The following is a 25,158-nucleotide window of genomic DNA, read 5'->3' on the forward strand; positions in this document are numbered from 1 at the left end:
AGGATGTGGTTGTCATTGAAACGGAAGTAAAATCTATGGAGAAAAGAGCTTCAAAAATCAAAGCTATCCTGTTATCAAAGGAAATATTTGATTTTTCACCTGAAGAGCATCTTAAGCATGGGGAGGTAAGCATGGATCTTTTCTTTCTTTTTTTTTTTGGAAAAGGATCAGATGGGTGTTTTTTTTTGATCTTTATTGGAGTATAATTGCTTTACAGTATTGTGTCAGTTTCTGCTGTACAACAAAGTAAAAGAGCCACATGTGTACATATATCCCCATATCCCCTCCCTCTTAAGCCTCCCGACATATACACACTACCAAATGTAAAAGAGATGGCTAGTGGGAAGCTACTGTAGAGCACAGGGAGACCAGCTTGATGCTTTATGAAGACTTAAAGTGATGGGATAGGGAGGTTGGGAGGGAGGCTCAACATGGATCATTATTAAAAATATTTCCTCTTAATACTTACTATGCTTATTTTTTAAAGTTTTTTAAAATTTAAAAATTTTTTTGGCTGCTTTGGGTCTTCGTTGCTGCATACAGGCTTTCTCTAGTTGTGGCGAGCAGGGGCTACTCTTTGTTGCGACGCGTGGGCTTCTCACTGTGGTGACTTCTCTGGTTGTGTAACGCAGGCTCTGGGTGTGCGGGCTTAGTAGTTGTGGTGAGCAGGCGCTAGAGCACAGGCTTAGTAGTTGTGGCACATGGGCTTAGTTGCTCTGTGGGATCTTCCTGGACGAGACATTGAACCCGTGTCCCCTGCATTGGCAGGTGGATTCTTAATCACTGTGCTGCCAGGGAAGTCCCACTATGCTTATTTTAAAATGTGTAATAATATGATGTGATAAAAAGTGTTTAGTCTTGCTAAAGTAAGAACAAAGTAAAGTTGGGAAATAAATATGAATGACCATAAATATCATATTTTAACTCATATTCCTAGTGCTATCTATATATCTGTAAATTTTCCTATAGGTTATTTTTTCATTTAATTTCTTCCTGAAACTTCAAAATTTGGCAGTTTTTCCTTCACTTAAGCTCTTTAATAGCCCAAGGGAAAAAAAAAAAAATAGCCCAAGAGCTTAAGCCTCTAAGTCAGGAGAACTGGGTTGGAGCCCCAGCTGCCCTGCTTACTGGCTGTGTGCCTCTGAGTGATTGGTTAATATTTCTTAACTTGCTTTCACATCTGTACATTGGTATTGCGGTGATTGTGTAGGACAATTATAATATATATGAAGCCCCTAGCACAGGAGCTGGGACATACGAAACAGCACACCGATGTTGAGTCCCCCTCAGCCTACCAGTTAAGAGCATGGGCTTTGGGATCAGGCAGCCCTGGGTTCTAATCCCAGCCCTGCCTCTTACAGCGTGCCCTCACCTAGATCTTCTAACGTCTGTGAACCCAATTTCCTAACCTGTGAAAGGAAAGTTATGATACCTACCTCCTAGGGTGGTTGTGAAGAGTAAATGAAATAATATACATGAAGTACTTAGTAGAGTGAATACTCTCTTCTAATGTATTCATTATGTAATTACAGATTTCTATGGATCAGATGTCATTAAAGTGAAATAGAAGTATACTTTTGGGACTTATAAAATTTGGCACAAGAATTCCAGTTAATTCAATAAGCATTTTTTGAGGGTGTATTATGTGGGAAGCCCTGTGCTGGGTACAATTGCTGTGAAAGTTAATAAGAGGCAGTACCTGCCCTTTCACAGCTCACTGCCTGGTGACAACACACAAAGCAAGACAACGGTTCTACGGAGAGAGCCGGGAGGGAGAGAAAAAAGGAAAGGGTTGTCCAAATGTAGCATGTAGTGCTGGGAGGATACTCTTGCCCCAGGCATTCTTTCCTGAGACCTTAACTACCAGATCACAAGTAATATATTAGTTCTTTTCAACCTGAGCTAAGAAACTTTTAAAAATCAAAATTATAAAAACTAAAATTTAATTTTGAATAGATTTAGGAGTGGCCTTTTTATTTTTTTTTTCACTTGTGCACTGTGTTTATCTAAGGTTATACTGGAAAATATACGTCCCATGAAGAAAACCATTGCTGAAATCGTGTCTTACCAAGTGGAAATGAGGTTACCCCAGACAGGAATGAAGCCTCTGCCTGTGTTTCAGCGGACAAATCAGCTTTTACAAGATATAAAACTGTTGGAAAATGTAACTCAGGAACAAAATGAGTTATTAAAGGTGAGTGGTTTGTGATGACAGCCAATTTATTAGATGAAAATGTTCAGCAAAAGCTGGCTGTGTTTCCAGTTTTGATGGTTGGGTAGATCAAATTCCCATGACAGTAAGATGCTGCCTGTGTTGATTCTTTTGGTCTCTTACAATATTATTATCCGGGAGCTGGCATTTGATGTAAGAGAGTATCTTATTGCTCAAATGCGGCTAAGGTGATTTTTCTCACCTCTTACCCTGGTTGAAGACACTAAAGCATAGTTATGGTCTATTTCATTCCGTTCTGTAGCTATTGAAGACCTACATGGGTAAAATGCTGTGAGAAGAGATTCAACCTGAACAGTGCATTTGCAGTCTCATGAGGCCGACAGACCCACAATAACCTCTTTATTCCTCTCAGTTGCTTTGCTAATCATTTCATTTGTTTAAAATTTATGTATTTATTTATTTGTTTATTGGCTGTGTTGGGTCTTTGTGGCTGCATGCGGGCTTTCTCTAGTTGCACAAAGCGGGGGCTACTCTTCGTTGCGGTGAGCAAGCTTCTCATTGCGGTGGCTTCTCTTGTTGCAGAGCACAGGCTCTAGGTGTGTGGGCTTCAGTAGTTGTGGCTTACAGGCTCTAAAGCGCAGGCTCAGTAGTTGTGGCTCATGCACGGGCTTAGTAGCTCCTTGGCATGTGGGATCTTCCCGGACCAGGGCTCGAACCTGTGTCCCCTGCATTGGCAGGTGGATTCTTAACCACTGCACCAACAGGGAAACCCTTAATCACTTCATTTTATTACCAACATGATATAGGTAGAGTAGGCACTTTGCCATCTTTATTTTTACACATTAAGAGACTAGTCCAAAGGTTAAATGATTTGCTAAAAGACCAGAGGTAACTTGTGTTGAGATTAATTTGTGTACAAATAAGAAAAGAATCTGAGTTTCTAGACATCTAGTATTATTCTTCATATTTGGAGTCTCTTCCTTCTAACTGATGACATCTTCTAGCCTCTTCCTGAGGGCTTTTTTTTTATTCTTACATTTTGATTGCCTGTCTCAAGTCAGGAATTATCATTAGATAGAAATTACATTTTACTTTGTATTCCTAGATCAACAACCACTCCTACAGGAAAAGCACGTTGCTTAAAGAGCCACAGACTTTTCAACCCTCTTGGTAGACGCCCCCCACCCCCCACTTACTGTTCTTGATTACATGGGTCAGGGCAGGAGAAAAGATTATTTTTCCTCCTACCCACCCATCCCCTCATTATAGGAAGAAAATTCCTATCTCTTTCTCCCTCTTAAATTTCATTCACATTTGGTGGTCACTCTGTTCTCCTAAGATTTGAGGATATTGTAATCTCTGGTTTGAGTCTTAGCTCATGTAGTCTCTCGGGCTAGGCTACTGATCAGCTGATGTCATTTCCTAACACCCACAGGGAGAAAAAAGATCTGGTACTCAATGTACTATTTTTTAAAAATATAAAGTGAAGAAAAAAACAAAAAAATTTGATCTATTATTTTTAATCTTTTTGTGCTTTATTAGTCTCCTGGTCAGGAAAAGAAAATAAAAGTCCTAACCATGCTTTAAAGTGACTCCTTCACAAGATGAAAGGGAGGAAATAGAAGAGGAAATTAGGTTTTGTACCAAGTTAGATATCAAACTGTGCTGCTAAAATTTTCCGTCTTATTGTGTTAGTGGAAATCAGATGTCATCTCAGGTATTTCAAAGCTAAGTAAGCCAGTGGTAATGAAAATCATTAGAATATGGTACATTTCTTTTAATTTCTACGTTAGATATTGTAAGTGCTCTCATTGTGGAAAATAAGACAAATTACTTTTGGGGGGAGTAATGGGATGTAGCTCATTATTGAGGGTTGGGGAAGCAGGTGTGTGCAGGGAGCATAGTTATTCATTTCCAGCCTGCAGCTAAAATTACAGTTAAATATTAAAGAAAATACAAGGAAGAATTCTGTGTCGGCCAGAAACTTTGTAGTTTCAAAAGGCATTTGGTTTCATCGTGAAGCATACCAAGGAAATATCTAGATTTTCTTTTGAAGCCCATGTCTTTATCTTTCATCACACTTGGATTGTATCATTTAGCACACAGGTAGGTTCAGGCTCTACTATTCTCTTAACACTAGATTCCAGGTATTGTTCACGTTTTGCATTATTCTGTAACTCAGACTGCTCTCAAACCTCAGCCTCTTACCATAAAATGTATATCACAGATTCCAAGGGGCACCAGGTGAGGATGTGCCTGGACCAGGAAAATCCATCATTTCTCAAATCACATGCCATTTCCATTCTGAATCAGGATTGTCACCTTTCTATGCACTGAAAGCCCCGCAAGGAATGTGTATTAAAATGGCATATGGGACATATCAGTAATTTCATAAAACTTAGCAACTTTATGTTAACATGCTATAAAATACTTCCCAGAAGAAACCCATTAGAGTGGGAATGCTTAAGAGCAAACGTATGTCTAATTAGACTTGAACTCCCAGCACTGCCTAAGGTGCTCTGGCATCTAGTAGAGCAAGAAGGTCAGATGCCGGCTTTGCAAATGTTCTCTGTATTGAGGCTACCATTTCCTTTTGGAGTCTATATGGTTGTGTATTTGATAAAATTGATTAGAGTTTGTGATGGGGATAAACATTGAAAGTAGCCCAATGATCTAGTCCTTGGATTGTAACAAAGATTCTTCTTTTGTGGGGGTTATATTATAGATAGTCATAAAACAGACAAATGAATGCGATGAAGAAATAGAAAAATTGAAACAGATCTTAAATGATTATTCAGCTGAATTCTCCCATGCACATATGTCACCAGACCAAGCTGCCAACCTGCCACAAGTACAGGTATGTTTCTTTCATTCATTTGTCCTGCAGTTCATTCAACAATCACTTTCTAAGCTGTTGGTGTCCAGAAGCCCTTTTTGATGATACGGAGTATTTCCTACTTCTCTCTTTCAATTGAAGGTGTTTTATGTGTGTATGTACTTTTCATTCCTATTACATAAGAGAGGTTATTATATAATTATCATAATGGAAGTCTCTTCAAGTGTCTTTAGCCTCAACCCAGTGCATTTTGGCTGATACCAAAAAAGCTGATATAACACATGGTATTTGGACAACCTGACTTTCCAGCTAGCTTTCTGACATAGAGGTCAGACAGGCTGCGTTTTAGAGGTAAAGACCGAATGCTGTTGTAATGAAGAGTTCTGTATTCTAAGCAGTCTCTCCGTATGCCATAATTAGCATTGTCCTGTGGACCCAGTTACAGTGGTTTGAATGTTAACTCTGTTGCCATCAAGTTGATGCAGGCAGGCAACTGCTATAGTATTCAAAGCTAGGTTACACCACTTTCTAGCTGTGAGACGTAGGGCAAATTACTAAATGTCTAAAGTGAAGTACAGAGGGGTCCAAGATGACACACTGCTGTTAAGTGGTAGGCTCAACAAGGCAGACTCAACGTATTAAAGATTCAGTATTGTAAAAGTGTCAAATTTGCCTTGACATTAAAAAATTCAAGGACCCCAAAGAGCTTTTATTTGTATTAAAACTCAGAAATGTGAATATATTTGTTTTGTTTAGTTTAAAATAATAGACCCATTACATATTAATGGAAATAACATTTTGGTGCAAGAAATTATATCTTCCAAAACAAAACATAGTGAGAAGGGCGATGGTGTTTTACATTTTGGCAAATCTCATTAAAGACTGGCTTGCTAGACAGCTAGATTCTCATCTGCTTCTGCATTCAATCTATTGAGGTATGTAGTTTTCTTTGAAGTATATAAAGACAATCCAACCTTTCAAACACATGAACGTGGAAAAGAGAGAAATATTTTAATAACCCTTTTGAATAATTGTGGACATCTTTTGAAACGACACTAAACTCCAACAAGTAGAAGTACCCACAGGTTCCTTGTTAAATGGAATTTGAAGCCACGTCAGTAAGCCTTTCATACTCTTACATTAAAACCCATCGGTCGTTCTGTCTTATACTTGGAGTGGATCTCCAGCCATGCATCATTTTATAACATGACGTTTAATCATTTGGAAAATACTATTTGACTAGTCATGTAGATCCTCCAAATGATGACACATTGCAGTAGCCAATACTAAAACATTCACATTTATTAATGACTACCTCTTCAGAAAAATATTTATGTATGTGTATTCCATATACATGTATGTATTTATGTATGTATAGTTTAACAACTGTCTTTTTTTCAAGTAAAAATAGTATTCTGTGACAAAAAATGTGTTTAGGTCAGCTTGAGATGTAACCTCATGAGTGCTTTTCCTTAACCATTAAACTTAGGTAAACAGCAGGAGTGCTTTATGCAGGCTTTCTATTTTGTCACACAGAATATTAAAAATACATATTTTTTATCAAGGATATTCTTACATGAAGCTGGCTTTTTTTCCCCAGTTGAATTCATGACAGTGAAATGTCTAGTAACTACTCATACAGTTGATGTCCCTGCCTTGATTCATATTGTGTCAGTCATTTTACCTGCCATTGCTTTTGCGACATCACACAGAGAAAAATGTCAACACAGTGAAAAAGGCCAGTAACGTTTTAGTATTATTATGAAAATGACCTTGACCTCATGGAGTGTGGACCCCCTGGGGTCTGCAGGTGCCACTTTGAGAATGGCCGCTCTGTGCCCTTCTCTGCCTCCATAATGCTAGTGGCTTTGCAGACTAGGCTGTTTCTCTAAGCGTTATTCTAATGGCTGTAGTATTAACGTCTTTTGGGAGGCGCTGTACCTCTGAAGTTTAGTGTTTATTGAAAAGGGACACAGATTTAATTAAGTTATCATTTCCCAAAGCAATCACAAGAATTTTAACCAGATAGAATAGGGATATTGGTGTCGAACTGTGTACACTAGCACAAGAGCCATGGGGGCTGGGTGTCAGAAGTCCAGGTCTGTGCTCTGTCACTAGCTGCAGCCCTGGAAAAATCACCTTCTTTCTCCGGACTTCAGAACTCTCACTTACAGGTGGAGACATGTTGAGTTTCTCTGTCTCTAAAAAAATTAATGAATCTATGAATATCTGTAGGATGGATGGATGGAAAGAAAGAAAGAAGGAAGAAAGGAATGAATGAATGGACAAGGGGGGTTAAGGAATATATTGGGGACAAAATTCCAATACCTGAAGGTTTGCTAAAGAGGAGCAGATGGTCTTCTGATACAGCACTTGCTGAAAAGGTCAGGCTTTGAATGATGCCTTTCAGGGTGCTAGAGAGGAGGATGTCAGACAAGACTGATACCTGATATTTCCTCCACATCTAGGATTCTATAATTCTATAATCCTCTTAGACAGACAGTGGGCTTCTGCCCTTCTACCATGTATAAGAAATTTTATTCCCACGTGTCAATCATACAGAATTTTAAAGTAATCTTATAAAGCTTGGAATCATCTGTTCATCATTGCCATAACAAGTTCTACTTCACAGTACCTTTATTTGCTTATCTATTCCCATTTTTTAGGAATCTTTGGCTGTGAGAAAAAAGTAAATGCATTTAGTAGTACTAAAGAAGGCTTTAAAAGTGATAATAAAAGTGTGAGATTTCTAGTCTCTTTTCTCACAGCAGTTCCCAAACATTAGTCTGTGTACGAATCTTCTGGAAGCTTGTTAAAGTGCAGGTTCCTGGCCCCTGACCGTTTGGATTCTGGTCGGTCTCGTCAGTCCTGTGGCCACTGGAGCAGGGCAACCCTGTCCGCACACCACAGCCACTTGTGGAGCTTGTTACAAATTTCTGAGCCACTGCTTGACCCCCAGAGATTGATTGACAGGGTGTCAGGTGAGCTAAGGCCTCCTATAGGGGAGTTTATAAACCCGCCCCAGGTCATTTAGAAACACAGTCTGGATAGAGGGGAACTGTACTGTACCAGGGACTGGCTCCTGGCTCTGCAAGCCACACAACATAGAAGAATCTTCACCCCTTGTACCGAATGAAGTTGGCTCCCAAAGGTATCAGATATCCTAAAGGAATGCAAACACTCTTTCTGCACAGGGAGAAATCGAAGGTATGGAAAAGCAAATTATGAGCTTGAACCAGAAAAAAGAAGACCTGTTGGTGGACTTGAAGGCTGCCATACTAAACCTTCACCAGCATTTACAGCAGAAACAGCAAGAATTAGAAAAGGAAATGCCATCAGCTGGAGCCTCAGATGAGGATGGAGGGGCTGAGAGGGATGCTTCTGAGTGGAAGGTGGGTATGACGTTAGTTAACGCTGGTCCCGCAAGAGCTTTACATTGGTGGTATTTTTCACCTGGAAAGGCTGTGACATCTATGTCTGTGGCCTATAGTAAAATTTTTAAAAGTGGAAGTGCTCTTCCTGAGATTATTCACTAGTGATTATTTATCCTCAGGGTATGTCTGTTCTGGACTCAACCCAGAATTCTTATGCCCGGTTTACTTAAGGAGGTGCTTATGAAAGTCCATGGGTTTGTGGGCGGCAGCCACCCTTTGAAGTATCTTCCTACTAAACAGTCAGCCCATTGCAAACTCAAAAATGGGCCCAGCACCTCTCTAAGCCCACTCTGAATCTACATCAATGAGTCACATGCTTGAATTGTTTGATGAGGGGCCACAGAGGATCTAAGATTTGACCGAGTCATGATATTTGGCTGGATGAGCTGAGAGTTGCTAGACCCAGAGGCTACTGTGTGGGTGGGCATCTTGGATAATGTGAGTAAAAAATTAGTTACATAAAAACACTGCCAGGCTGGGATCCTAGTGGCAGGGAAGGGCAACCCGGCTGCAGGTCTTTGTGCTGTGCCTTTCAGTTGAACAGAATGGGCTCCATGTCCCTCCTGCCAGCAGTCGAGGAAGAGGCAGAAGAGAGCTCCCTGAAGAGTGAAGTAAGGAAAATGATTTTCTCATTAAAGTTTGTTAGAACCGTAATCTCTAAAAGGTCAATGAGAAGATCTTCAGATGAATGGAAACATAAGGATTTTTTAATTCAATGCCGGTATTTTGTAAGGGTGATTGAAGTAGCTGTCTTATATTATTAACGTTTAAGTGCATCTAAACCTACTTCAGGCCAGAGTGGGATAAATGTAATTCAGACACACTTGTTGGCAGAAGGGAGAAGATGACTTTCGTATCCTGACTTCTGAGTACTTCCTCTGGAGTTTTGAGTACTTTCTCTGCTGTTTGGTTGGCACTCCTGGTGTGCTTTATAGAACTTTATCTTTCCATGTTTGAATTACTTTTTTAGTCTGAAACAGCATTGCCAAGGACACGAAGAAAGGTATTAGCAACTAACTCTACTATGAATCCTCAGTACTCCATCGGAACTGGTTGGATGAGACCTTTACCAGTTGTCTTTCCTGATATCAATTTCCATTTCATACTTTAAGAACTAAAGTGATAATGGGTCTTGTGCCAAAGGGAGGAAAATTGCAGCAATTTACAGTTTTTAATGTCTCACATGTACCCACCGTTCATTCTTCCTGATCATTTTATAGATTGTTCAGCAGCTCCTCGGTCACGCAGAACAGCCTGTTGTCCTGTGTATCACTAGGACTCGTGGGGCTGAGTTGTCGGACAAGGAGGAGTGAGGCTCATTATGTACTCTGACTGTCAGACAACTTTGTGATCTGATTATGCCCCTTCACGGCAGAGAGAATTGTGAGAATGGAGGAGGTACCAGGACCAAAAAAAGAGTGCACCTCAGCACGATTCTAATTTGAGACCTATATTTGCCTCTGAGCTGATACATTTATATTTGTTGTTTGTCTTTGACGACAATAAAAAATACATGTTCATCAGACTGTTATTTTAAAGATAGCACTTGAGATTACATGTACCAAAGCAGATCAGATTCCTAAAGCACTATTTTCAAGATCCCGTTTGTGTGACATGAGCTGAATCCCAACTTATAAGAATATTTTGTAGTTTTAGGAAGCAGCACCCACATTTGGACTCCTGTGTTGTAGTTAGCCCAAGAAATCAATGACAAGTAGGGGGACGGGTGGAATTAAGGGCTGCAATTATACTGCCTGGTAAGCTGAGTCTTATGTAAAAGAGATGAGGAGGATACTGGTATGATGGTAGGAAATCACCTCCCTTTGCTAATCAATTGATTGATTTGTTAGAGTGGAGATAAGAAAGCAGAGCCATCTTCTGGGTCCCCGTCTCTACTCTGGAAACATGACAGGGATGTGGAGGAAGACAGGGCATCCTCGTCCTCTGGAACGATCGTTCAGGTAATACTGGGCATATCACATTTGTTGGGGATGGGGGATGGGCAGGCATAGTAAGTCAAAGCAAAGAATTTCTTGTGTAAAAGAATGCTTCAGGAGGGAACCTATGTGGGTTGAAATTTTTTTAAGCTTCTCACCATTACCTCTGCACAAAGCAAAGACAGCTGAGTACTTACCTGTTACTTGTGTTTCTTTTGTGCAGTCAGCGATAATAGGAGAGTATTTTTCTAAAGAAAACTCTATATGTGAAAATCCAAACTGACAAAACAGATAACTCAAAGGAACACCTAAAAGGTTCACCGTAGTGGTTAAAGCATTTAATGTTCCTCTCTTTGTGGAGTAGTTAGGGCAAGAGGTCTCCCCATCATTCTCTTTTTGAACAAAATAGTGTGGAAGGTAAATTAATGAAATGTCCTTTTGCACCTTATGACCTAATCTTCTCCAGCTTCTCAACATAGAGGGCAAATGCCCTCACTTTAGAAAATCATTACATGCTGATGTGCAGACGATGTTTTCCCCTTGCTCCTGAAAGATCTCTGCGTGATTATGATCCACACATGTCCCCATGCCTGCCTCCTGACACAGCTGACCCCTCCCCCAGCTCCCAGGCCAGTCGTTTCATTGATTTGGGGCACCAGGAACTTTATCTTCTTCATTGTGGTGTCCTGTACTGGGTTCAATATGCTACTTTAATGCATTGAATTTCTTGATCCTGCTTTCCAGATCAATTACATGGTACTTCCTCTTTCATTTATGGCTGTCTTTACTTGGCACTCCTCTTTCTTGGCCCCTTTAGGAATCAAGATGTTGTCCCTCGCTATACTTAAACTGCCGTTGACTTCTGGATATCAGTTTAGTGCCCTTTTGTAAGTCCTAATCCTTCTTGATCTCTCCAGCACTAACCACCTCTTCCTTCTTGAAATGCAGCGTTTCTCTCAAGAGGGTGGGGATATGGGGATATATGTATAAATGTAGCTGTTTCACTTTGTTGTACAGCAGAAACTAACACAATATTGTAAAGCAATTATACTCCAATAAAGATATGGAAAAAATTAAAATTAAAAAAAGTAAATCAGGACTTCCTAGGTGGCGCAGTGGTTAAGAATTGCCTGCCAATGCAGGGGACACGGGTTCGAGCGCTGCTCTGGGAAGATTCCACATGCCATGGAGCAACTAAGCCCGTGCACCACAACTATTGAGCCTGTGCTCTAGAGCCCGTGAGCCACAACTATTGAGCCCATGTGCCGCAACTATTGAAGCCCGTGTGCCTAGAGCCCGTGCTCCACAACAAGAGAAGCCACTACAATGAGGAGCCCGCGCACCACAATGAAGAGTAGCCCCCACTCGCAGCAACTAGAGAAAGCCCATGTGCAGCAATGAAGACCCAACACAGCCAATAAATAAATAAAATAAATTTATTAAAAAAAAAACCAAATAAATCAATGGTGAATTAGACAAAGTGCACAATAGGATTGATTAAAAAAAGAAAGAAATGTAACATACCTTTGGCTTTCTTAATTCTATACTTTCTTGTCTCATCTACCTGCAGCCCCTCTTCCATCTCCTTCTCTTGCCCCATTTCTGTGATGGTAGGCATTTCCCCCAGTGTTTCATCCTCTTCTTTCTTCTCTGATTTCTCTCTTGGCAATTTCTTATCCTCTCATAGGTTTGGTAGTCACCTCTGTGTCAGGGATTCCCAAATCAAATCTCTAGTCTTGATTTTTCCCGTGAATCTGTTTTGCATTTCTACCCTCCAGATAGATTTCTCTTTTTGAATGTGTTGTCTTCATCTCAAACCCATTTACCAGTTTCCTTCAAAGTTTGTTCTTTCTCCTAATCTCTCAGTGTCTGTTAGTGATACCACTATTTGCTCAGAGTCTGAGACAAACTTCAGTCATCTCAGGTTCGTCTTACCTTTCATATCCACTGGTCAAATGATGTTCATTCAGTCTTTACATCCTATTCCAGGCAGTTGTTAACTTCTTCCCTAGACTTAGAGTAGCCATCTAAGTGGATTTATAGCCTCCACTCATTCATATGTCATATATAATATAAACTGATGGCTTTTCCTAAAACAGTTCATGCTGAACTCCAGTCTTTCCTGGATTCTGACTATCTACTGAATAAAATGCAGTCTTCCTAGCATTCCAGACTTTTCATGATCCCAATCTACCTTTCCAATTTTATCTAAGCTTTACCTTTGGTTTTTGGTTCATAACTTTCTAATAGCAGTTATTGTTTTCAGTACACAGAGCTGGAAAGTAACATTTTCTTAGGAACTACAAGATGTTTTGTGTATGTCATCTTGTTTAGTAATCACAGGAACAGGTGAGCTGGGTTATAGTCCCACTCTAAAGGTGAAGTATATGAGGCTCAGAAAGTCCACGTTAACTTGTCGGAGATCATGTAGCTTGTAAATAGAGCATTCAAGATTGGTCGATTACAACATCCATACTTTTCGCACTGCATTATGTTAAATACTTGCATACATTTCATTTTCCCATTGTTTAACTTTGATTATCCTAGTAAGTGGGAGTGCTGGATCAAAGTAATATCCATTTAAAATGTGACGCACATTGTCAAACTGCCCTCTAAAAAGACTACATCAATTTTATTTCTACCAAGAATGCATGAAAATGCCTTTTCCTGACCCCAAGCTGATATTGGATATTTTCAATCTTAGCCAAACGTAGCCAGTGGCTTAAATTGCATATAGTCTAAGAATGTTGAGTATCTCTTTAGATGTTAATTGTCTTTTGTATTCTTCTTTTATGAATCACTTGTTCACGCCATTTTCTATGTAGGGGTTGATGTTTTCCTGATTGATTTATAACAGTAATTAACATATCAAGCATATTAACAGTTTGCAAGATGTTATCCCAGTCTGTTATTTCTCTTTTAACTTAGATTACGGTTTCTTTTGTGGTGCATGTTATTTTATTTATGTTGTTAATACTAATATTTTTTTCCTTTATTGTCATGCTTTAAAAGTCCCTCCTCACTTCTAAATTAGAAGTAGATTCACTCATTTTCTACAAGAATTTGTATGGTGTAACTTTTACATTTAAATATTAGATACAATTAGAACTCGTTAGAAGTGAGACAAGGATTTAGCTATGTTTTTCATGGATAGGATAGTTCCCAAGTTTTAAAAATTCATCTTTCCCCCATTATTAGAAATGTGGCCTTTGTTGTATAATCTTATTTAATTTTAATTCTCTTACTTATCCACTTAAATACATAATTCTCTAGATTTATGTGACATCATTAGCTACAGAGCTTTAGAAAATTTAAGTCCTCAAATAAAGACAAACCCGAGGAAGTTGATTTTTTTTTTTTCCCAATCAAGCTTTTTTTCCTCAGTGCACCTAACTTCTCTAGGCATTTTTTAAGCAGGTGATTTGTAATATGAGCTGGTGCAGCAAGAAGGACTTGTGTGACAGCAAGGCAGGAACTTTTCTGCACCTCTTATTCTTTTCTTTACAGGAGGCAGCTGGGAAAATAAGCATATGTGACAGTTCCATGGCACGGATTCTTGCACCAGACTCACTCAACACTGAGCAAGGCCCAGAATTTTCCCTGAGCCCCCACCGAACACAAGAGGTAAGGCCCTGTTGGTGACAAGCCAGCTGCCCAGATACCTGGACGAGCAGCCAGAGATGACACGCTCTCTGTGTTTTGCAGTATTTTGTATTGCAAACCAAGAGGTCTTGGTGAACTTTAACATCTTCGTGTGTGCGGCCGAGCTAGAGAGCTGGAAGATTTGCCATCAGATATTTACATAGTGACTAAGTGCGGCACAGAGCAGTTAAAGATGTTTTACTCACTCACCACTTGTCAGGGTGAACTAGCCTTTCCATTAACAGCTCCTTCTTTCTTCTGTAGATAGAACTTATGGGGCGACAGAAGTGGAGGAGAGCTAATATTGACTAACTGCTTGTTCCATAAAAGGCATTTGTATTTGCTGTCTAATCCTCAGATTAAATGAGGTAGGTTAATACCTGCCATACCGTTAGAAATGAGGAAATCAAGATTCAGGGAGTAAAAGTACAGTTGGTAAATGGAGGAGCAAGGAGTCAGACTCAGAATATCCCAATCTGCCTTCCTAATTTGAATATTTAGTATTTTTTAAAATTTATTTATTTATTTATTTTTGGCTGCGTTGGGTCTTCGTTGCTGTGTGCAGGATTTCTCTAGTTGCGGCGAGTAGGGGCTACTCTTCATTGTGGTGCGCGGGCTTCTCATTGCCGTGACTTTTCTTGGTGCGGAGCATGGGCTCTAGGTGCATGGGCTTCAGTAGTTGTGGCATGTGGGCTCAGTAGTTGTGGCTCGTGGGCTCTAGAGCGCAGGCTCAGTAGTTGTGGCACAGGGGTTTAGTAGCTCCATGGCATGTGGGATCTTCCCGGACCAGGGATCGAACCTCTGTCCCCTGCATTGGCAGGCGGATTCTTAACCATTGCGCCACCAGAGAAGTCCCTGAATATTTAGTATTAAAAGATGTGAAACCAAGGCAGATTTGGCCTCACAAAATAAACTGCCACCACACCATCCCAGCGGCATATTTAGTATTTGTGCAAATGTGTTTAGGTAAGGCACTTTAACCAGACAGTTTTGCATTTTGTAAAAATGGGGTACGTGTGCAGATGTTTGTAGAATTGACAGTAAAATATTTTTGATGGTTATTTTGGCATGAAATATAGCTACAGCCAGAAAATTCATATGCATTTCAACTGGATCCTGTTACTTAGATCAGTGATGTGTTGTGCAGAAATCAAGCAGTATGACATTCACGAACTGAGAGCTAACTTGGATGCCAGAGGGTTGACAGAATTATGTTAAGAATGTGGATTTGTAGACCCCAGGGCATAATGAAATCAGGAATTGAATCCTGGTTCTCCTTACTAGTTGTGTGACCATAGGCAGTTTGACTAGCTTCTCTAAGCCTCAGTTTCCTCATTTGTACACTGGGAATAATGGGCTTGTGGTGTGAAATATGGATGGTCTTAGCACAGTGCCCTAGCTCTAGAGCCCAATAAAAGATTGGGTATTATCGGTTTACATTAATGCTTTAGAGATGACATAATTCTCTAACAAGAAATACCTGTGGTGATACTTTTTTAACCCTCCAAAATGTACAATCATAAAACTTTCATTTAAATAATTTCTACTTCTAGAATTTGGGGCTCTCATTTGGAAAAGATACTCAGCAGGGATCTATTGTGGAAAAAACTGTGGGCACAGAATTAAAAGATTTAGTAGCTGTGTGACCTTGGACAAGTAATTTGTGTCTGGGCCTGAACTTCTCAGAAGCAGTGCGGTGGGATGGGAAGGGTGTGAACTGATCAGACATTAAATGCACTTGGATTTCTTTAACTATAAAAAGACGTGAGTGAACGGATTCCTGGCACGTCCCCCAGGCCACCTTCAGCTGTTGAAGTTCTACAAATAATCTTTTTTTCTTCCGTCACTGTTGGATTATTTTCAAGCTCAAAAAACTAGCAAATAAAGCTGAGATTAGTTATCCAGCTTCCTTATTTCCTCATTCATTCCGTGAGTTGATGAGAAAGCAAAGAAACTCAATATTGTCATTTTTTACATCTTGTGTGGCAGATGCAGGTGCTCGAATGTTTTTGAATAAATAAGGAAGCAGATGGTAAATCCGTTATTGCAGATTAATTAATTAACTAATCAATCAGTATCAACAGATTGTTAGGTGACAAAAAAAGAGGATCCCCAAATCTTTGCCACTAAGATAGCAATTTCAATCAGATAACTAGAAATTGCTGTCTGGCAGTAAAATCACATATCTGTTGCTTTTTGAAAGATCTGAATTAAAAAAAGAAAATTGAAATGGGTGAATCTAAATATAGATCTGTATATGAACTGCAGAGAAAACAAGGCAATGGGAAGACTTCCTTAGGATAGTGACTCTTGAAGAAAACACTGATGAAGGCAGGGGAGAAATAGCATTTTGGCGAAAAGGCAAACCTGTGTAAAGTTAATAGATGGTCAACGGAAATGAGTTCAGCTTAGAGAACCCTTCTGCCAAACCAGCTTGCATAAGTCTCATCGTGTGTAAAAATGAGTGGTATTTTCATACCCTGCATATTTTTGTTACCACTTACCAATTTTGTCTGCTTCTGTTGTACTGAAAGTTCTATGTTTAAACAGAATTCCACAAACATTAGGAAATATGCACTTGAGTTGAGTTAGGGTATATATTTGTGAGCAACTCCCATTTCCCAGTTGGCCAGAATTGTGCCTTATTAGATACGGAGATGTAGTTAGCAAAGCTTATATAGAAAACATTGTCATTTCATCATAATCAGAATGAATAAAATGCTTATGGAGATCACTAAGTTTGTAGAAAATATAAATTCTTATTCCTAAAACACAAATCCTTATTCCTAAAGAAATTCCTCTAGAGGGTCGCTATTCTGGAAAAAGATACAGGAAGCAAATATATCTCTGTATCAATTCATCGTTTGCCCCTAGATTGAAAGTATCTGTTATGTAATTATACTAGAATATTTTCACTCGGTTCCTGGGAGACATTTTTCTATCAGATTGATAAGCAACCTAGTTGTTTCAATATAAAAAGAACACACCACACACATCATATTTTCTTTATACTATACTGTAAGCATTTAGCCCTTAGCTCAATAATATTTGAGTATCTAGAAGGTGAAAAGTAGTTTTAGACACTCTCTCTGAAGAATAGGAGCTAAGTTTCCAACTACCCCAGTGAAGCTTTATCACTTGACTCAAGCTATTTTTAATAGAGAGACATTTAGATAAGTAATAGAGGGGAGGTGGGGGGGGCTAAAATATTTTATAATCTAAACTACTTGAGAAGCTGTTAAAAGTGTGAGGTATATTTCCTTGTATCCCCGCTGGTGTGTAAAGGTCTTTTTTTCTGTTTGAACAGAGTGCACAGCAATGTAAGCATTGCTTAACCACGTGTCACGCAACTTTAAACACCGACCAATTCGCCGAAGTGTTTCAAACACACACACCCATACACACACACCTTCTCACTCATACTCACCTCTCTCCTGGGACCTGCTCTTTAATGAACTGCAAGCCTGTTTGCGTCCTCTGTGCCCAGGAACTCCGTACCTGTGTACACGCAGATCGGCTGCTTGGAAACCTGGGGCGCCAAGTCACGTGATCGTTGCTATGCCTGTGGAGGTGCCTTTTTCTTTTCTTTCTCTCTTACTTCTTCTGCCTTTATTTTCCTTTTAACGGGGGGAATGTTATAAGTTCACAGGTCTTTGCAAGTCCAAATCTGAACGTTTTGGATTCCTGAGCTTTTCATTGCTGGGTTATCTTTGGATTTATCATAGGGTGCCACACCTCCTACCAAGGCTGCAGCTCTGGGCTTTTCTGATGAGCAAGGAGCTTTTGAGGCCACGGTGGAGAAAGCAAGGCCCGAGCCTGCGGAAGTCCTCCATGTCTGCAAGAACCAGGTGGCCGAGCTGGAGCTGTGGCTACACCAAGCCAACGTGGCATTTGAGCCGGAAACATTAGACGCAGACATGCAGCAGGTGGTGGAACAGCAGCTGGTAGGGTGCCAGGTAAGGCTGATGGGTTGGAGTTCATGGCCTGCCTCTTCACCCATCACCTTCCAAGACTGGGTGAGTTTCTCTTAAAGCAACAGTGTGGATTCTTCCGGTTACTCTGACCCCTCTGTTTATCTTGGGCTCAACTTTCTGTTCTCAGGATAATTCTTTGAAATAACTTATGTAAGCAGAGTATTTGCGAAGATAGGAGCGGGTAAGATCTCAGAATCTAGAGTTCAAATCCAGTCATTAACTGTGAACGGAGGGAGTTAACGTCTCACCTCATTTTCCTCATATAGTAGGTTATCTCCTAAGACTTGGTCAGGATTTAAGGAGATAAAATATCTGAATCAGTGTCTGGTGTGTGAAGTATATATAAAGTGCTCAAAAAATACTAATTTTATTCATAATATTAAGCTCTTTGAATTTTCACTCATCAGAAATGAAGCTGAATATCCTGATTTGCAGGATTGCAAATACAGCCTAAATGGGCTTCACCGCATTTTAGGATGAGCGCTCCTGCCCTTGCTGGGGCGGGGCAGGAACCTAAAGGTCCTTGCCTGGAGTCATTTTGAGTAGCATTTGCTCGCACAGCCCAAAGGTTGGGATCTGTGTATCCTCCAGGGAGAGGAGAGACTGACGACACTGCAGGAGCATAATTGAGTGTCACGACAGCTCGGCCCAGCTCAGCTGAGGCAACCCCCCCAGAGGCACTTAGACCTGCCTTGGCCTAATGTCTCTGCCTGATTGGCTCATTTGCAGTGGTTCCCAGAGACAAGGACCTCCTCTCAGAGTACCCCAAATCACTGGCCCGCCCACAGGGAGCTCCACCCACTATATCCCATTATGGGGTTGGGGATGACCCACCTTGGCCAGAGGCCGGCACTCCTCCCCTTTTTCCATTCAGGCCCACAGTCTTAAAACATCCAGTGCCTGTCTAGTGGGACCCAGGCAGGCCAGCTGACTTCCTTCCTGGGGCAGCTCAACACTTCTCACCCCACACATCAGCTCTGGGGTTGGATTCACTGGGACTACCACATGGCCTGGCTGATGAGACACAGGAGAGTCTGGAGAAGACAGAGTAATTCAGCGCAGAGCAGAGCTACTCTAATCTGAACCTGCAGTATTCCAGACGTTGAGACCCCGCCACTGCAGGCTGTTCAGAAGCCATCTGCCAATTGATTGTCCAGCTGACTGGGTAGACTTCATAGCCAATTCCTAATCATTACCAGAATCTAGTCCTTGGGCCACTTGTACTGAGTTCAAGGATGTGGGTGCTGCTCAAGGGAAAAACACGACCACAAGGTGGCGGTAGCACTCAGTGAGCTTTATTTGGGCCGCGTTCTGGTGGGATCTGGAGGGACTGGAAAGTCTCTCAGGGCAGGAGACCTTCCAGAGGCTTTGGCAAGGAGTGAGGGTGGGGAGAAGGGGAGAGACAAGGGAACTCCCGGGAGATGGGAAGTCCAGAGGGACTCGTGTGTCTAGGTCATGTCAGAGAGCTCTGAAGGACGGCAGAGGCTGGGGTCTTTAGAGCACCAAAGTTTGTCTTAACCATGGCTAGCAGATGTGAGGGTCCAGTTTTGAGCCTGGCACTAGCAAAATGTGAGCTGATGTTTCTGCTGTGAAGAAATGAAAAACATATGGATCAATATACAGGGGCCAACTTTGGCTCATTTATATAACACCAGGACGCATACAGTTTAACTTCGAAACATATGAAAAGCCTTACAGCTGTCTGTAAAAACACTAAGTTCCCAGAGGGAAAATGTCCAAAGGACAGGAGCAAACAGATCAGTCAAGAAAAAATTATATTTGGTCATTTAATATTTGAGAAGAATGTTTAGCCTTGATTATTAAAGACATGTGAATCAAAACAGCTGTTGTTTTGTTCCTACGTTATCTTGACAAGAATTATATCATCCTGGAAAACTCTGGAGAAGTAGATCCACTAATGTCTGTCTGATTGGTTCACTGTTTTGGGAAGTCAGCTGTCAGCAGATAAGATGTCCATCTTCTTTGCCCTAATAGTCCCATTACTATAAATTTATCCTCTGAAAATAACCCAAAAAAGAGAAGAATATTTATGGCTGCATTGATTGCAAAAGTGAAGGACTGGAAAGAGTTTAAAGGTTTAACAATAGGGAGATGAAGAGAATCACAGCGTATGGACTTGCAGCTCTTAAGATGGGAATCATGAAGCATCTGTATGTAGACCCATGAAAATATATACATAAAACAGCTAAGTGGAGAAAAAGAGCACAAAATTATATTTCACTTTGTTTACAGCCACTTTAAAATCTATAAGTACGTATTGTTTAAGATTAGAAGAGTCTATGTATAGAGCATACAAGTAATTTGCTTGAATGGAGAAGTTGTAAGTATGTTATGTGAAAATTTGTTTTAAGAATAGAATTTTTCCTTAAATTTCTCTGAAAGAACCCTAACTTGTCCATAGTCACACACGATTTTAGCACGAGCATTCACAGTGCTGCAATGTAAGTCTGAGTGCTGCTGCTACATTTGTGTGCCCAGCCGGTTGGCATGACTTTTGGGGCTTCTGAGCCCCAGGAGAGGGCAAACTTGATCTGTTGCGGAGGAAAACAATGACGGTGACTTACTGGGAAACTTACTTCATCCTCCTGATGTATTTTTAGATCCGGGTGTAAGTTGGCCAGTTGTATCAATGACTAAGTGTTTTAAGGTCCAAATTATGTCTTCTGTGGTCGTCTTCTGATATTAGGGAAGTTTATTTGTCTTGAGAAAGAGAAGGAAAGAAGCAAAAGAAAGAATTTTCAAAGGGTTCTGTGGAGTTCTTTTTTTATTACTACTCAACACTTGGATTGCAACAGAAAAAGGTTAGGAAGGTAGGGAAAAAAAATAATAATAGTTGGCACAGACTACGTATCAAGCACTGGCCAAAGTATGTGGATTTAACTCTAGCTTCTCAAAGTGACCCGAGGAGGTAAGTTCTCTTATTATCCCCATTTTACAGATGACCAGAGGCACAACCATAGAACGCAAGGTGCCCCAAATTTCCCAGCTACCAAGTGGCAGGGCTGGGATCTGAATGCAGGCAATCTAGTTCCTGTGTCTGTGGTCTTAACCACTATGCTATACTGTATATATTCAGCTCTGTTTTCTATGGTAAATATAGAATCACTTGTTTTAGATTATTTTACAACCAATTTAGATTACTTATTTACAACCAATTAGGAGTTGGTTTGGTTATACGCCTATTGAAAAGCACAGAAATTATGTGGAATTTTTTTTTTTTCCTCCAAGGTCCCTTCCAACCTGTGTTTCTGGGACTTTTTGTATACACTTAGGTAGAGAGAGTGAATCTAACTTATTTGGGAGTGTAACGCTTGTTCAGGACCAAAACTATGATTAATCAAATGATTTTATTTCCTAGGCTATGCTAACAGAGATTGAACACAAGGTTGCCTCTCTGTTAGAGAATTGCAAAGATCAGGGCCTGGGAGACAGTGGAGCCACTCAACAGGAGGCTGAAGCACTTACCTTGAAACTGAAAACTGTAAAGTGCAATTTGGAAAAAGTTCAGATGATGCTGCAAGAGAAATACAGCGAGGACCAGGTAAAATATGACTGTGTATTGACATGTATGTAGATACATGCATATGGTAGATCCATCAGGAGGGAACTCTGAGTGGAGGTAAGGAAACAGCTGCAGAGGAATTACAGTTAGTAAGAAAGAATTATGCCTCTTAAAACTGTAAGGGATGGGCAGTCCAGTGGGTAAGACTTCACCTTCCAGTGCAGGGGGTGTGGGTTTGATCCCTGGTCGGGGAGGTAAGATCTCATGTGCCTTGGGACCAAAAAACCAAAAACGTAGAACAGAAGCAATATTGTAACAAATTCAATAAAGACTTTAAAAAAAAAACTGTAAGGGATGGTTACACTGGCTTTTGCCATTGGTTTCACTTTGCTGTGTAGTTTCCCCATCTAGATTGTCTTTAGTGATGGTGTGGATTGGGTTAGAGTTGGTTTGACTGGGTCAGTTGTTCTTGCTGATAATGAGGTCTCTGTAAGCCTTCTGCGTAAAAGAAGGATATATTTTAAAGGAATTGTGTGACTCTGATTGACTGGAAAAAGGAAGCCTTTATAGATAAGATTAAAATTTGACATCAGAAACACAAAAACCTGTTTCCAGGGTGCTTTTGTTATTCATTTACAAATACTTACATATACCGATTAAAGTATCATAGAGCTGAAGTGTTCCTGTGACTTTTATTTTTTTTTATTTTTTTCATCTTTATTGGAGTATAATTGCTTTACAGTATTGTGTTAGTTTCTGCTGTACAACAAAGTGAATCAGCTATATGTATACATATATCCCCATATCCCCTCCCTCTCGAGCCTCACTCCCACTCTCCCTATTCCACCCCTTTATGTCTTCACAAAGCACCAAGCTGATCTCCCTGTGCTCTGTAGCAGCTTCCCACTAGCTGTTTTACATTTGGTAGTGTGTGTATGTCAATGCTACTCTCACAACGTCTCAGCTTCCCCTCCCCCTCCACCGTGTCCTCAAGTCCATTCTCTACGTCTGCATCTTTATCCCTGCTCTGCCACTAGGTTCATCAGTACCATTTTTCTAGATTCCATATATATGTGTTAGCGTACGGTATTTGTTTTTTTCTCTTTCTGATTTACTTCACTCTGTATGACAGACTCTAGGTCCACCCACCACACTACAAATAGCTCAAGTTTGTTCCTTTTTATGGCTAATATTCCATTGTATATATGTGCCACATCTTTATCCAGTCATCTGTCGATGGACATTTAGGTTGCTTCCATGACCAGCCTATTGTAAAAAATGCTGCAGTGAATATTGTGGTACATGTATCTTTTTGAATTATGGTTTTCTCTGGGTATATGCCCAGTAGGGGGATTGCTGGGTCATATAGTAGCTCTATTTTTGGTTTTTTAAGGAACATCCATACTGTTCTCCATAGTGGCTGTATCAATTTACATTCCCACCAACAGTGCAAGAGGGTTCCCTTTTCTCCACACCCTCTCCAGCATTTATTGTTTCTAAATTTTTTGATAATGGCCATTCTGACCAATGTGAGGTGATACCTCACTGTGGTTTTGATTTGCATTTCTCTAATGATTAGTAATGTTGAGCATCTTTTCATGTGTTTGTTGGCCATCTGTATGTCTTCCTTGGAGAAATGTCTATTTAGGCCTTCTGCCTGTTTTTGGATTAGGCTATTTGCTTTTTTGATATTGAGCTGCATGAGCTGCTTGTGTATTTTGGAGATTAATCCTTTGTCAGTTGTTTCATTTACAAATATTTTCTCCCATTCTGAGGGTTGTCTTTTTGTCTTGTTTATGGTTTCCTTTTCCTTTTAAAAGCATTCTGTGTATATAAATGCAAATGTGCATCTTATGAGCAGGATCTCACTGTGTAAGATTTGCATCCATGCTTGTGAGATGCTGGTTTCTACTTAGAGGACTCACATTCACAGAAATAAAATTGGCTCCAGATACACAGGCCGTATGGATCCCCTTTTGTCTTAATATGTTCTCTCTCTTTTAAAAAATCTACTTATGTTTTAGCCATAGGGGAAATTTGAGTTCATAAGCATAATACTATGTCTGTTTTTTATATTTGTTTCACTTTGTTCTCAATAAAAAAGTGCAATAGATTTCCTAGCTTTTAGTAACTCACTGGATGATTTAAATTGAGGAAATGATAAAACGACCACTTCATCAAATGTAGTGGTTTTTTGAAGTTGTTATGAAATAAGTACATTATATCATAGTATATAATAATTGTAATTAACAAAGTACAGTCATTTACTTCATATAAAACTTTTCCATTGTGTAGTCGCATTATTAGAATTGAAATGGGTCACCATTTAAAATAATCTGCCATCATAAAATGTTTTGCAGCCTTCTGCCATGCTAAAGAAATCTTCAGAGCATCAGAAAGTTCTCCAACCGGATAACCTTTCTGAATTTGAATCTATTGTAACTGAAAGGCCACAATTCAGCAGACAAAAAGATTTTCAGCAGCAACAGGTAATTTCAGGCTCAAACAGTTATAAGGATAAGAATAAAGCTTTCTATATGGAATTTCCCATTGAACTAAATACTGAAAGGCCATTGGAGTGTTTTCTTAGGTGACTGAATAGAAAGTGTGATGTGTGGGTGTTCCTGTGTCTGCAGCAACTCTGAGTTTTGAGCATTTATTGCAGTATCTGCTTTGCTTTCATCTGCTACAGTTGGGGACACTCAAACTTGGCTGCTTTATTAACTTGCATCTTAATATCAAACTAAGATATCTTCAGGGTGAACTTAACGCTGTAACTGCAACACTTCTTTCCCTGTTGTTTCAAAATGTGTTAGTATATTTTTGGTGGCTTTCCATGTGTGTAGTATATATTAAACAATATTTGATCATTGTGTGAATATTTTAAATAAGTTTTTGAAAAATGAAAGTTAATGAGAACAAGCAAACAAGAAAGAGAAATGGTAAACAATGATTTAGGAAGTGATTCCAAATCAGATAATCTCCACAGAGGAAACTAAATGAAAACCTTGATTGATTGGATCATTTGAATTTTATTCAATTATAGGTTCTGGACTTAAAACCAATGGAACAGAAAGACTTAATCAAATTCATAGAATGTAGTGCTAACAAAATGCGGCCCCAGTATCACCAACATGATAAAGATACAGCTCAGGCATCATCTGTGAGGTAAAATATTTTTAAAGAATTGGACATTCAGTAGTTTTGTGGGGAGAGTTAAGAGTGTTTCTTTTAATATCACTTATGAAACCTTGTCCGAATGTAGTTGAGTTTCTTTTAATATCACTTATAAAACCTTGTCTGTATGTATGTAATTAAATTTTTGTATGTTGATGATTCTTTTCCTCTTTTGTTTTCCCTTAAAAGTGGTAAGGCTTCCGGCCCTGAAAATGATGCTCCGGATTTGATCTTGTCAACCCAGGCCCAGAGTGGAGGCAAGTGGCAATATCTACAGTGTGAACTCTCGTCAAAAATGAGGCTCCCTCTGCCGCAGCTTGTGCAGCCCCAGGTCGGTGTGTATGTGCACCCAGTGTACATAGGCGTGTTCTCCTTTGAAAATCCAACAAGCGTTCATTGAACACACACATATGGTCTGCATTATTTTCAGAGAGCAATTTATTTATTTTCAGGAAGCAAAGA

At 39.9% G+C, this 25,158-nt stretch overlaps 1 protein-coding gene across 1 annotated transcript in view; it reads left to right on the forward strand.

Annotated features, from left to right (window-relative positions):
* The window catches only part of SYNE2 (spectrin repeat containing nuclear envelope protein 2), a 307,058-nt gene that overhangs the window by 195,897 nt on the left and 86,003 nt on the right, over positions 1-25,158 (forward strand). Inside the window, exons 59-70 of the mRNA XM_057730439.1 lie at positions 3-125; positions 2,012-2,194; positions 4,899-5,030; positions 8,204-8,401; positions 8,980-9,054; positions 10,294-10,404; positions 13,888-14,004; positions 17,748-17,978; positions 21,376-21,558; positions 23,880-24,008; positions 24,566-24,687; positions 24,886-25,027. Of these exons, the coding sequence (XP_057586422.1) occupies positions 3-125; positions 2,012-2,194; positions 4,899-5,030; positions 8,204-8,401; positions 8,980-9,054; positions 10,294-10,404; positions 13,888-14,004; positions 17,748-17,978; positions 21,376-21,558; positions 23,880-24,008; positions 24,566-24,687; positions 24,886-25,027 (1,746 nt within the window). The remainder of the gene's footprint in view (positions 1-2; positions 126-2,011; positions 2,195-4,898; positions 5,031-8,203; positions 8,402-8,979; positions 9,055-10,293; positions 10,405-13,887; positions 14,005-17,747; positions 17,979-21,375; positions 21,559-23,879; positions 24,009-24,565; positions 24,688-24,885; positions 25,028-25,158) is intronic.

This window comes from Hippopotamus amphibius, chromosome 4 (assembly GCF_030028045.1).
Source record: "Hippopotamus amphibius kiboko isolate mHipAmp2 chromosome 4, mHipAmp2.hap2, whole genome shotgun sequence".
In the NCBI taxonomy this organism is placed as follows: Eukaryota; Metazoa; Chordata; class Mammalia; order Artiodactyla; family Hippopotamidae; genus Hippopotamus; species Hippopotamus amphibius.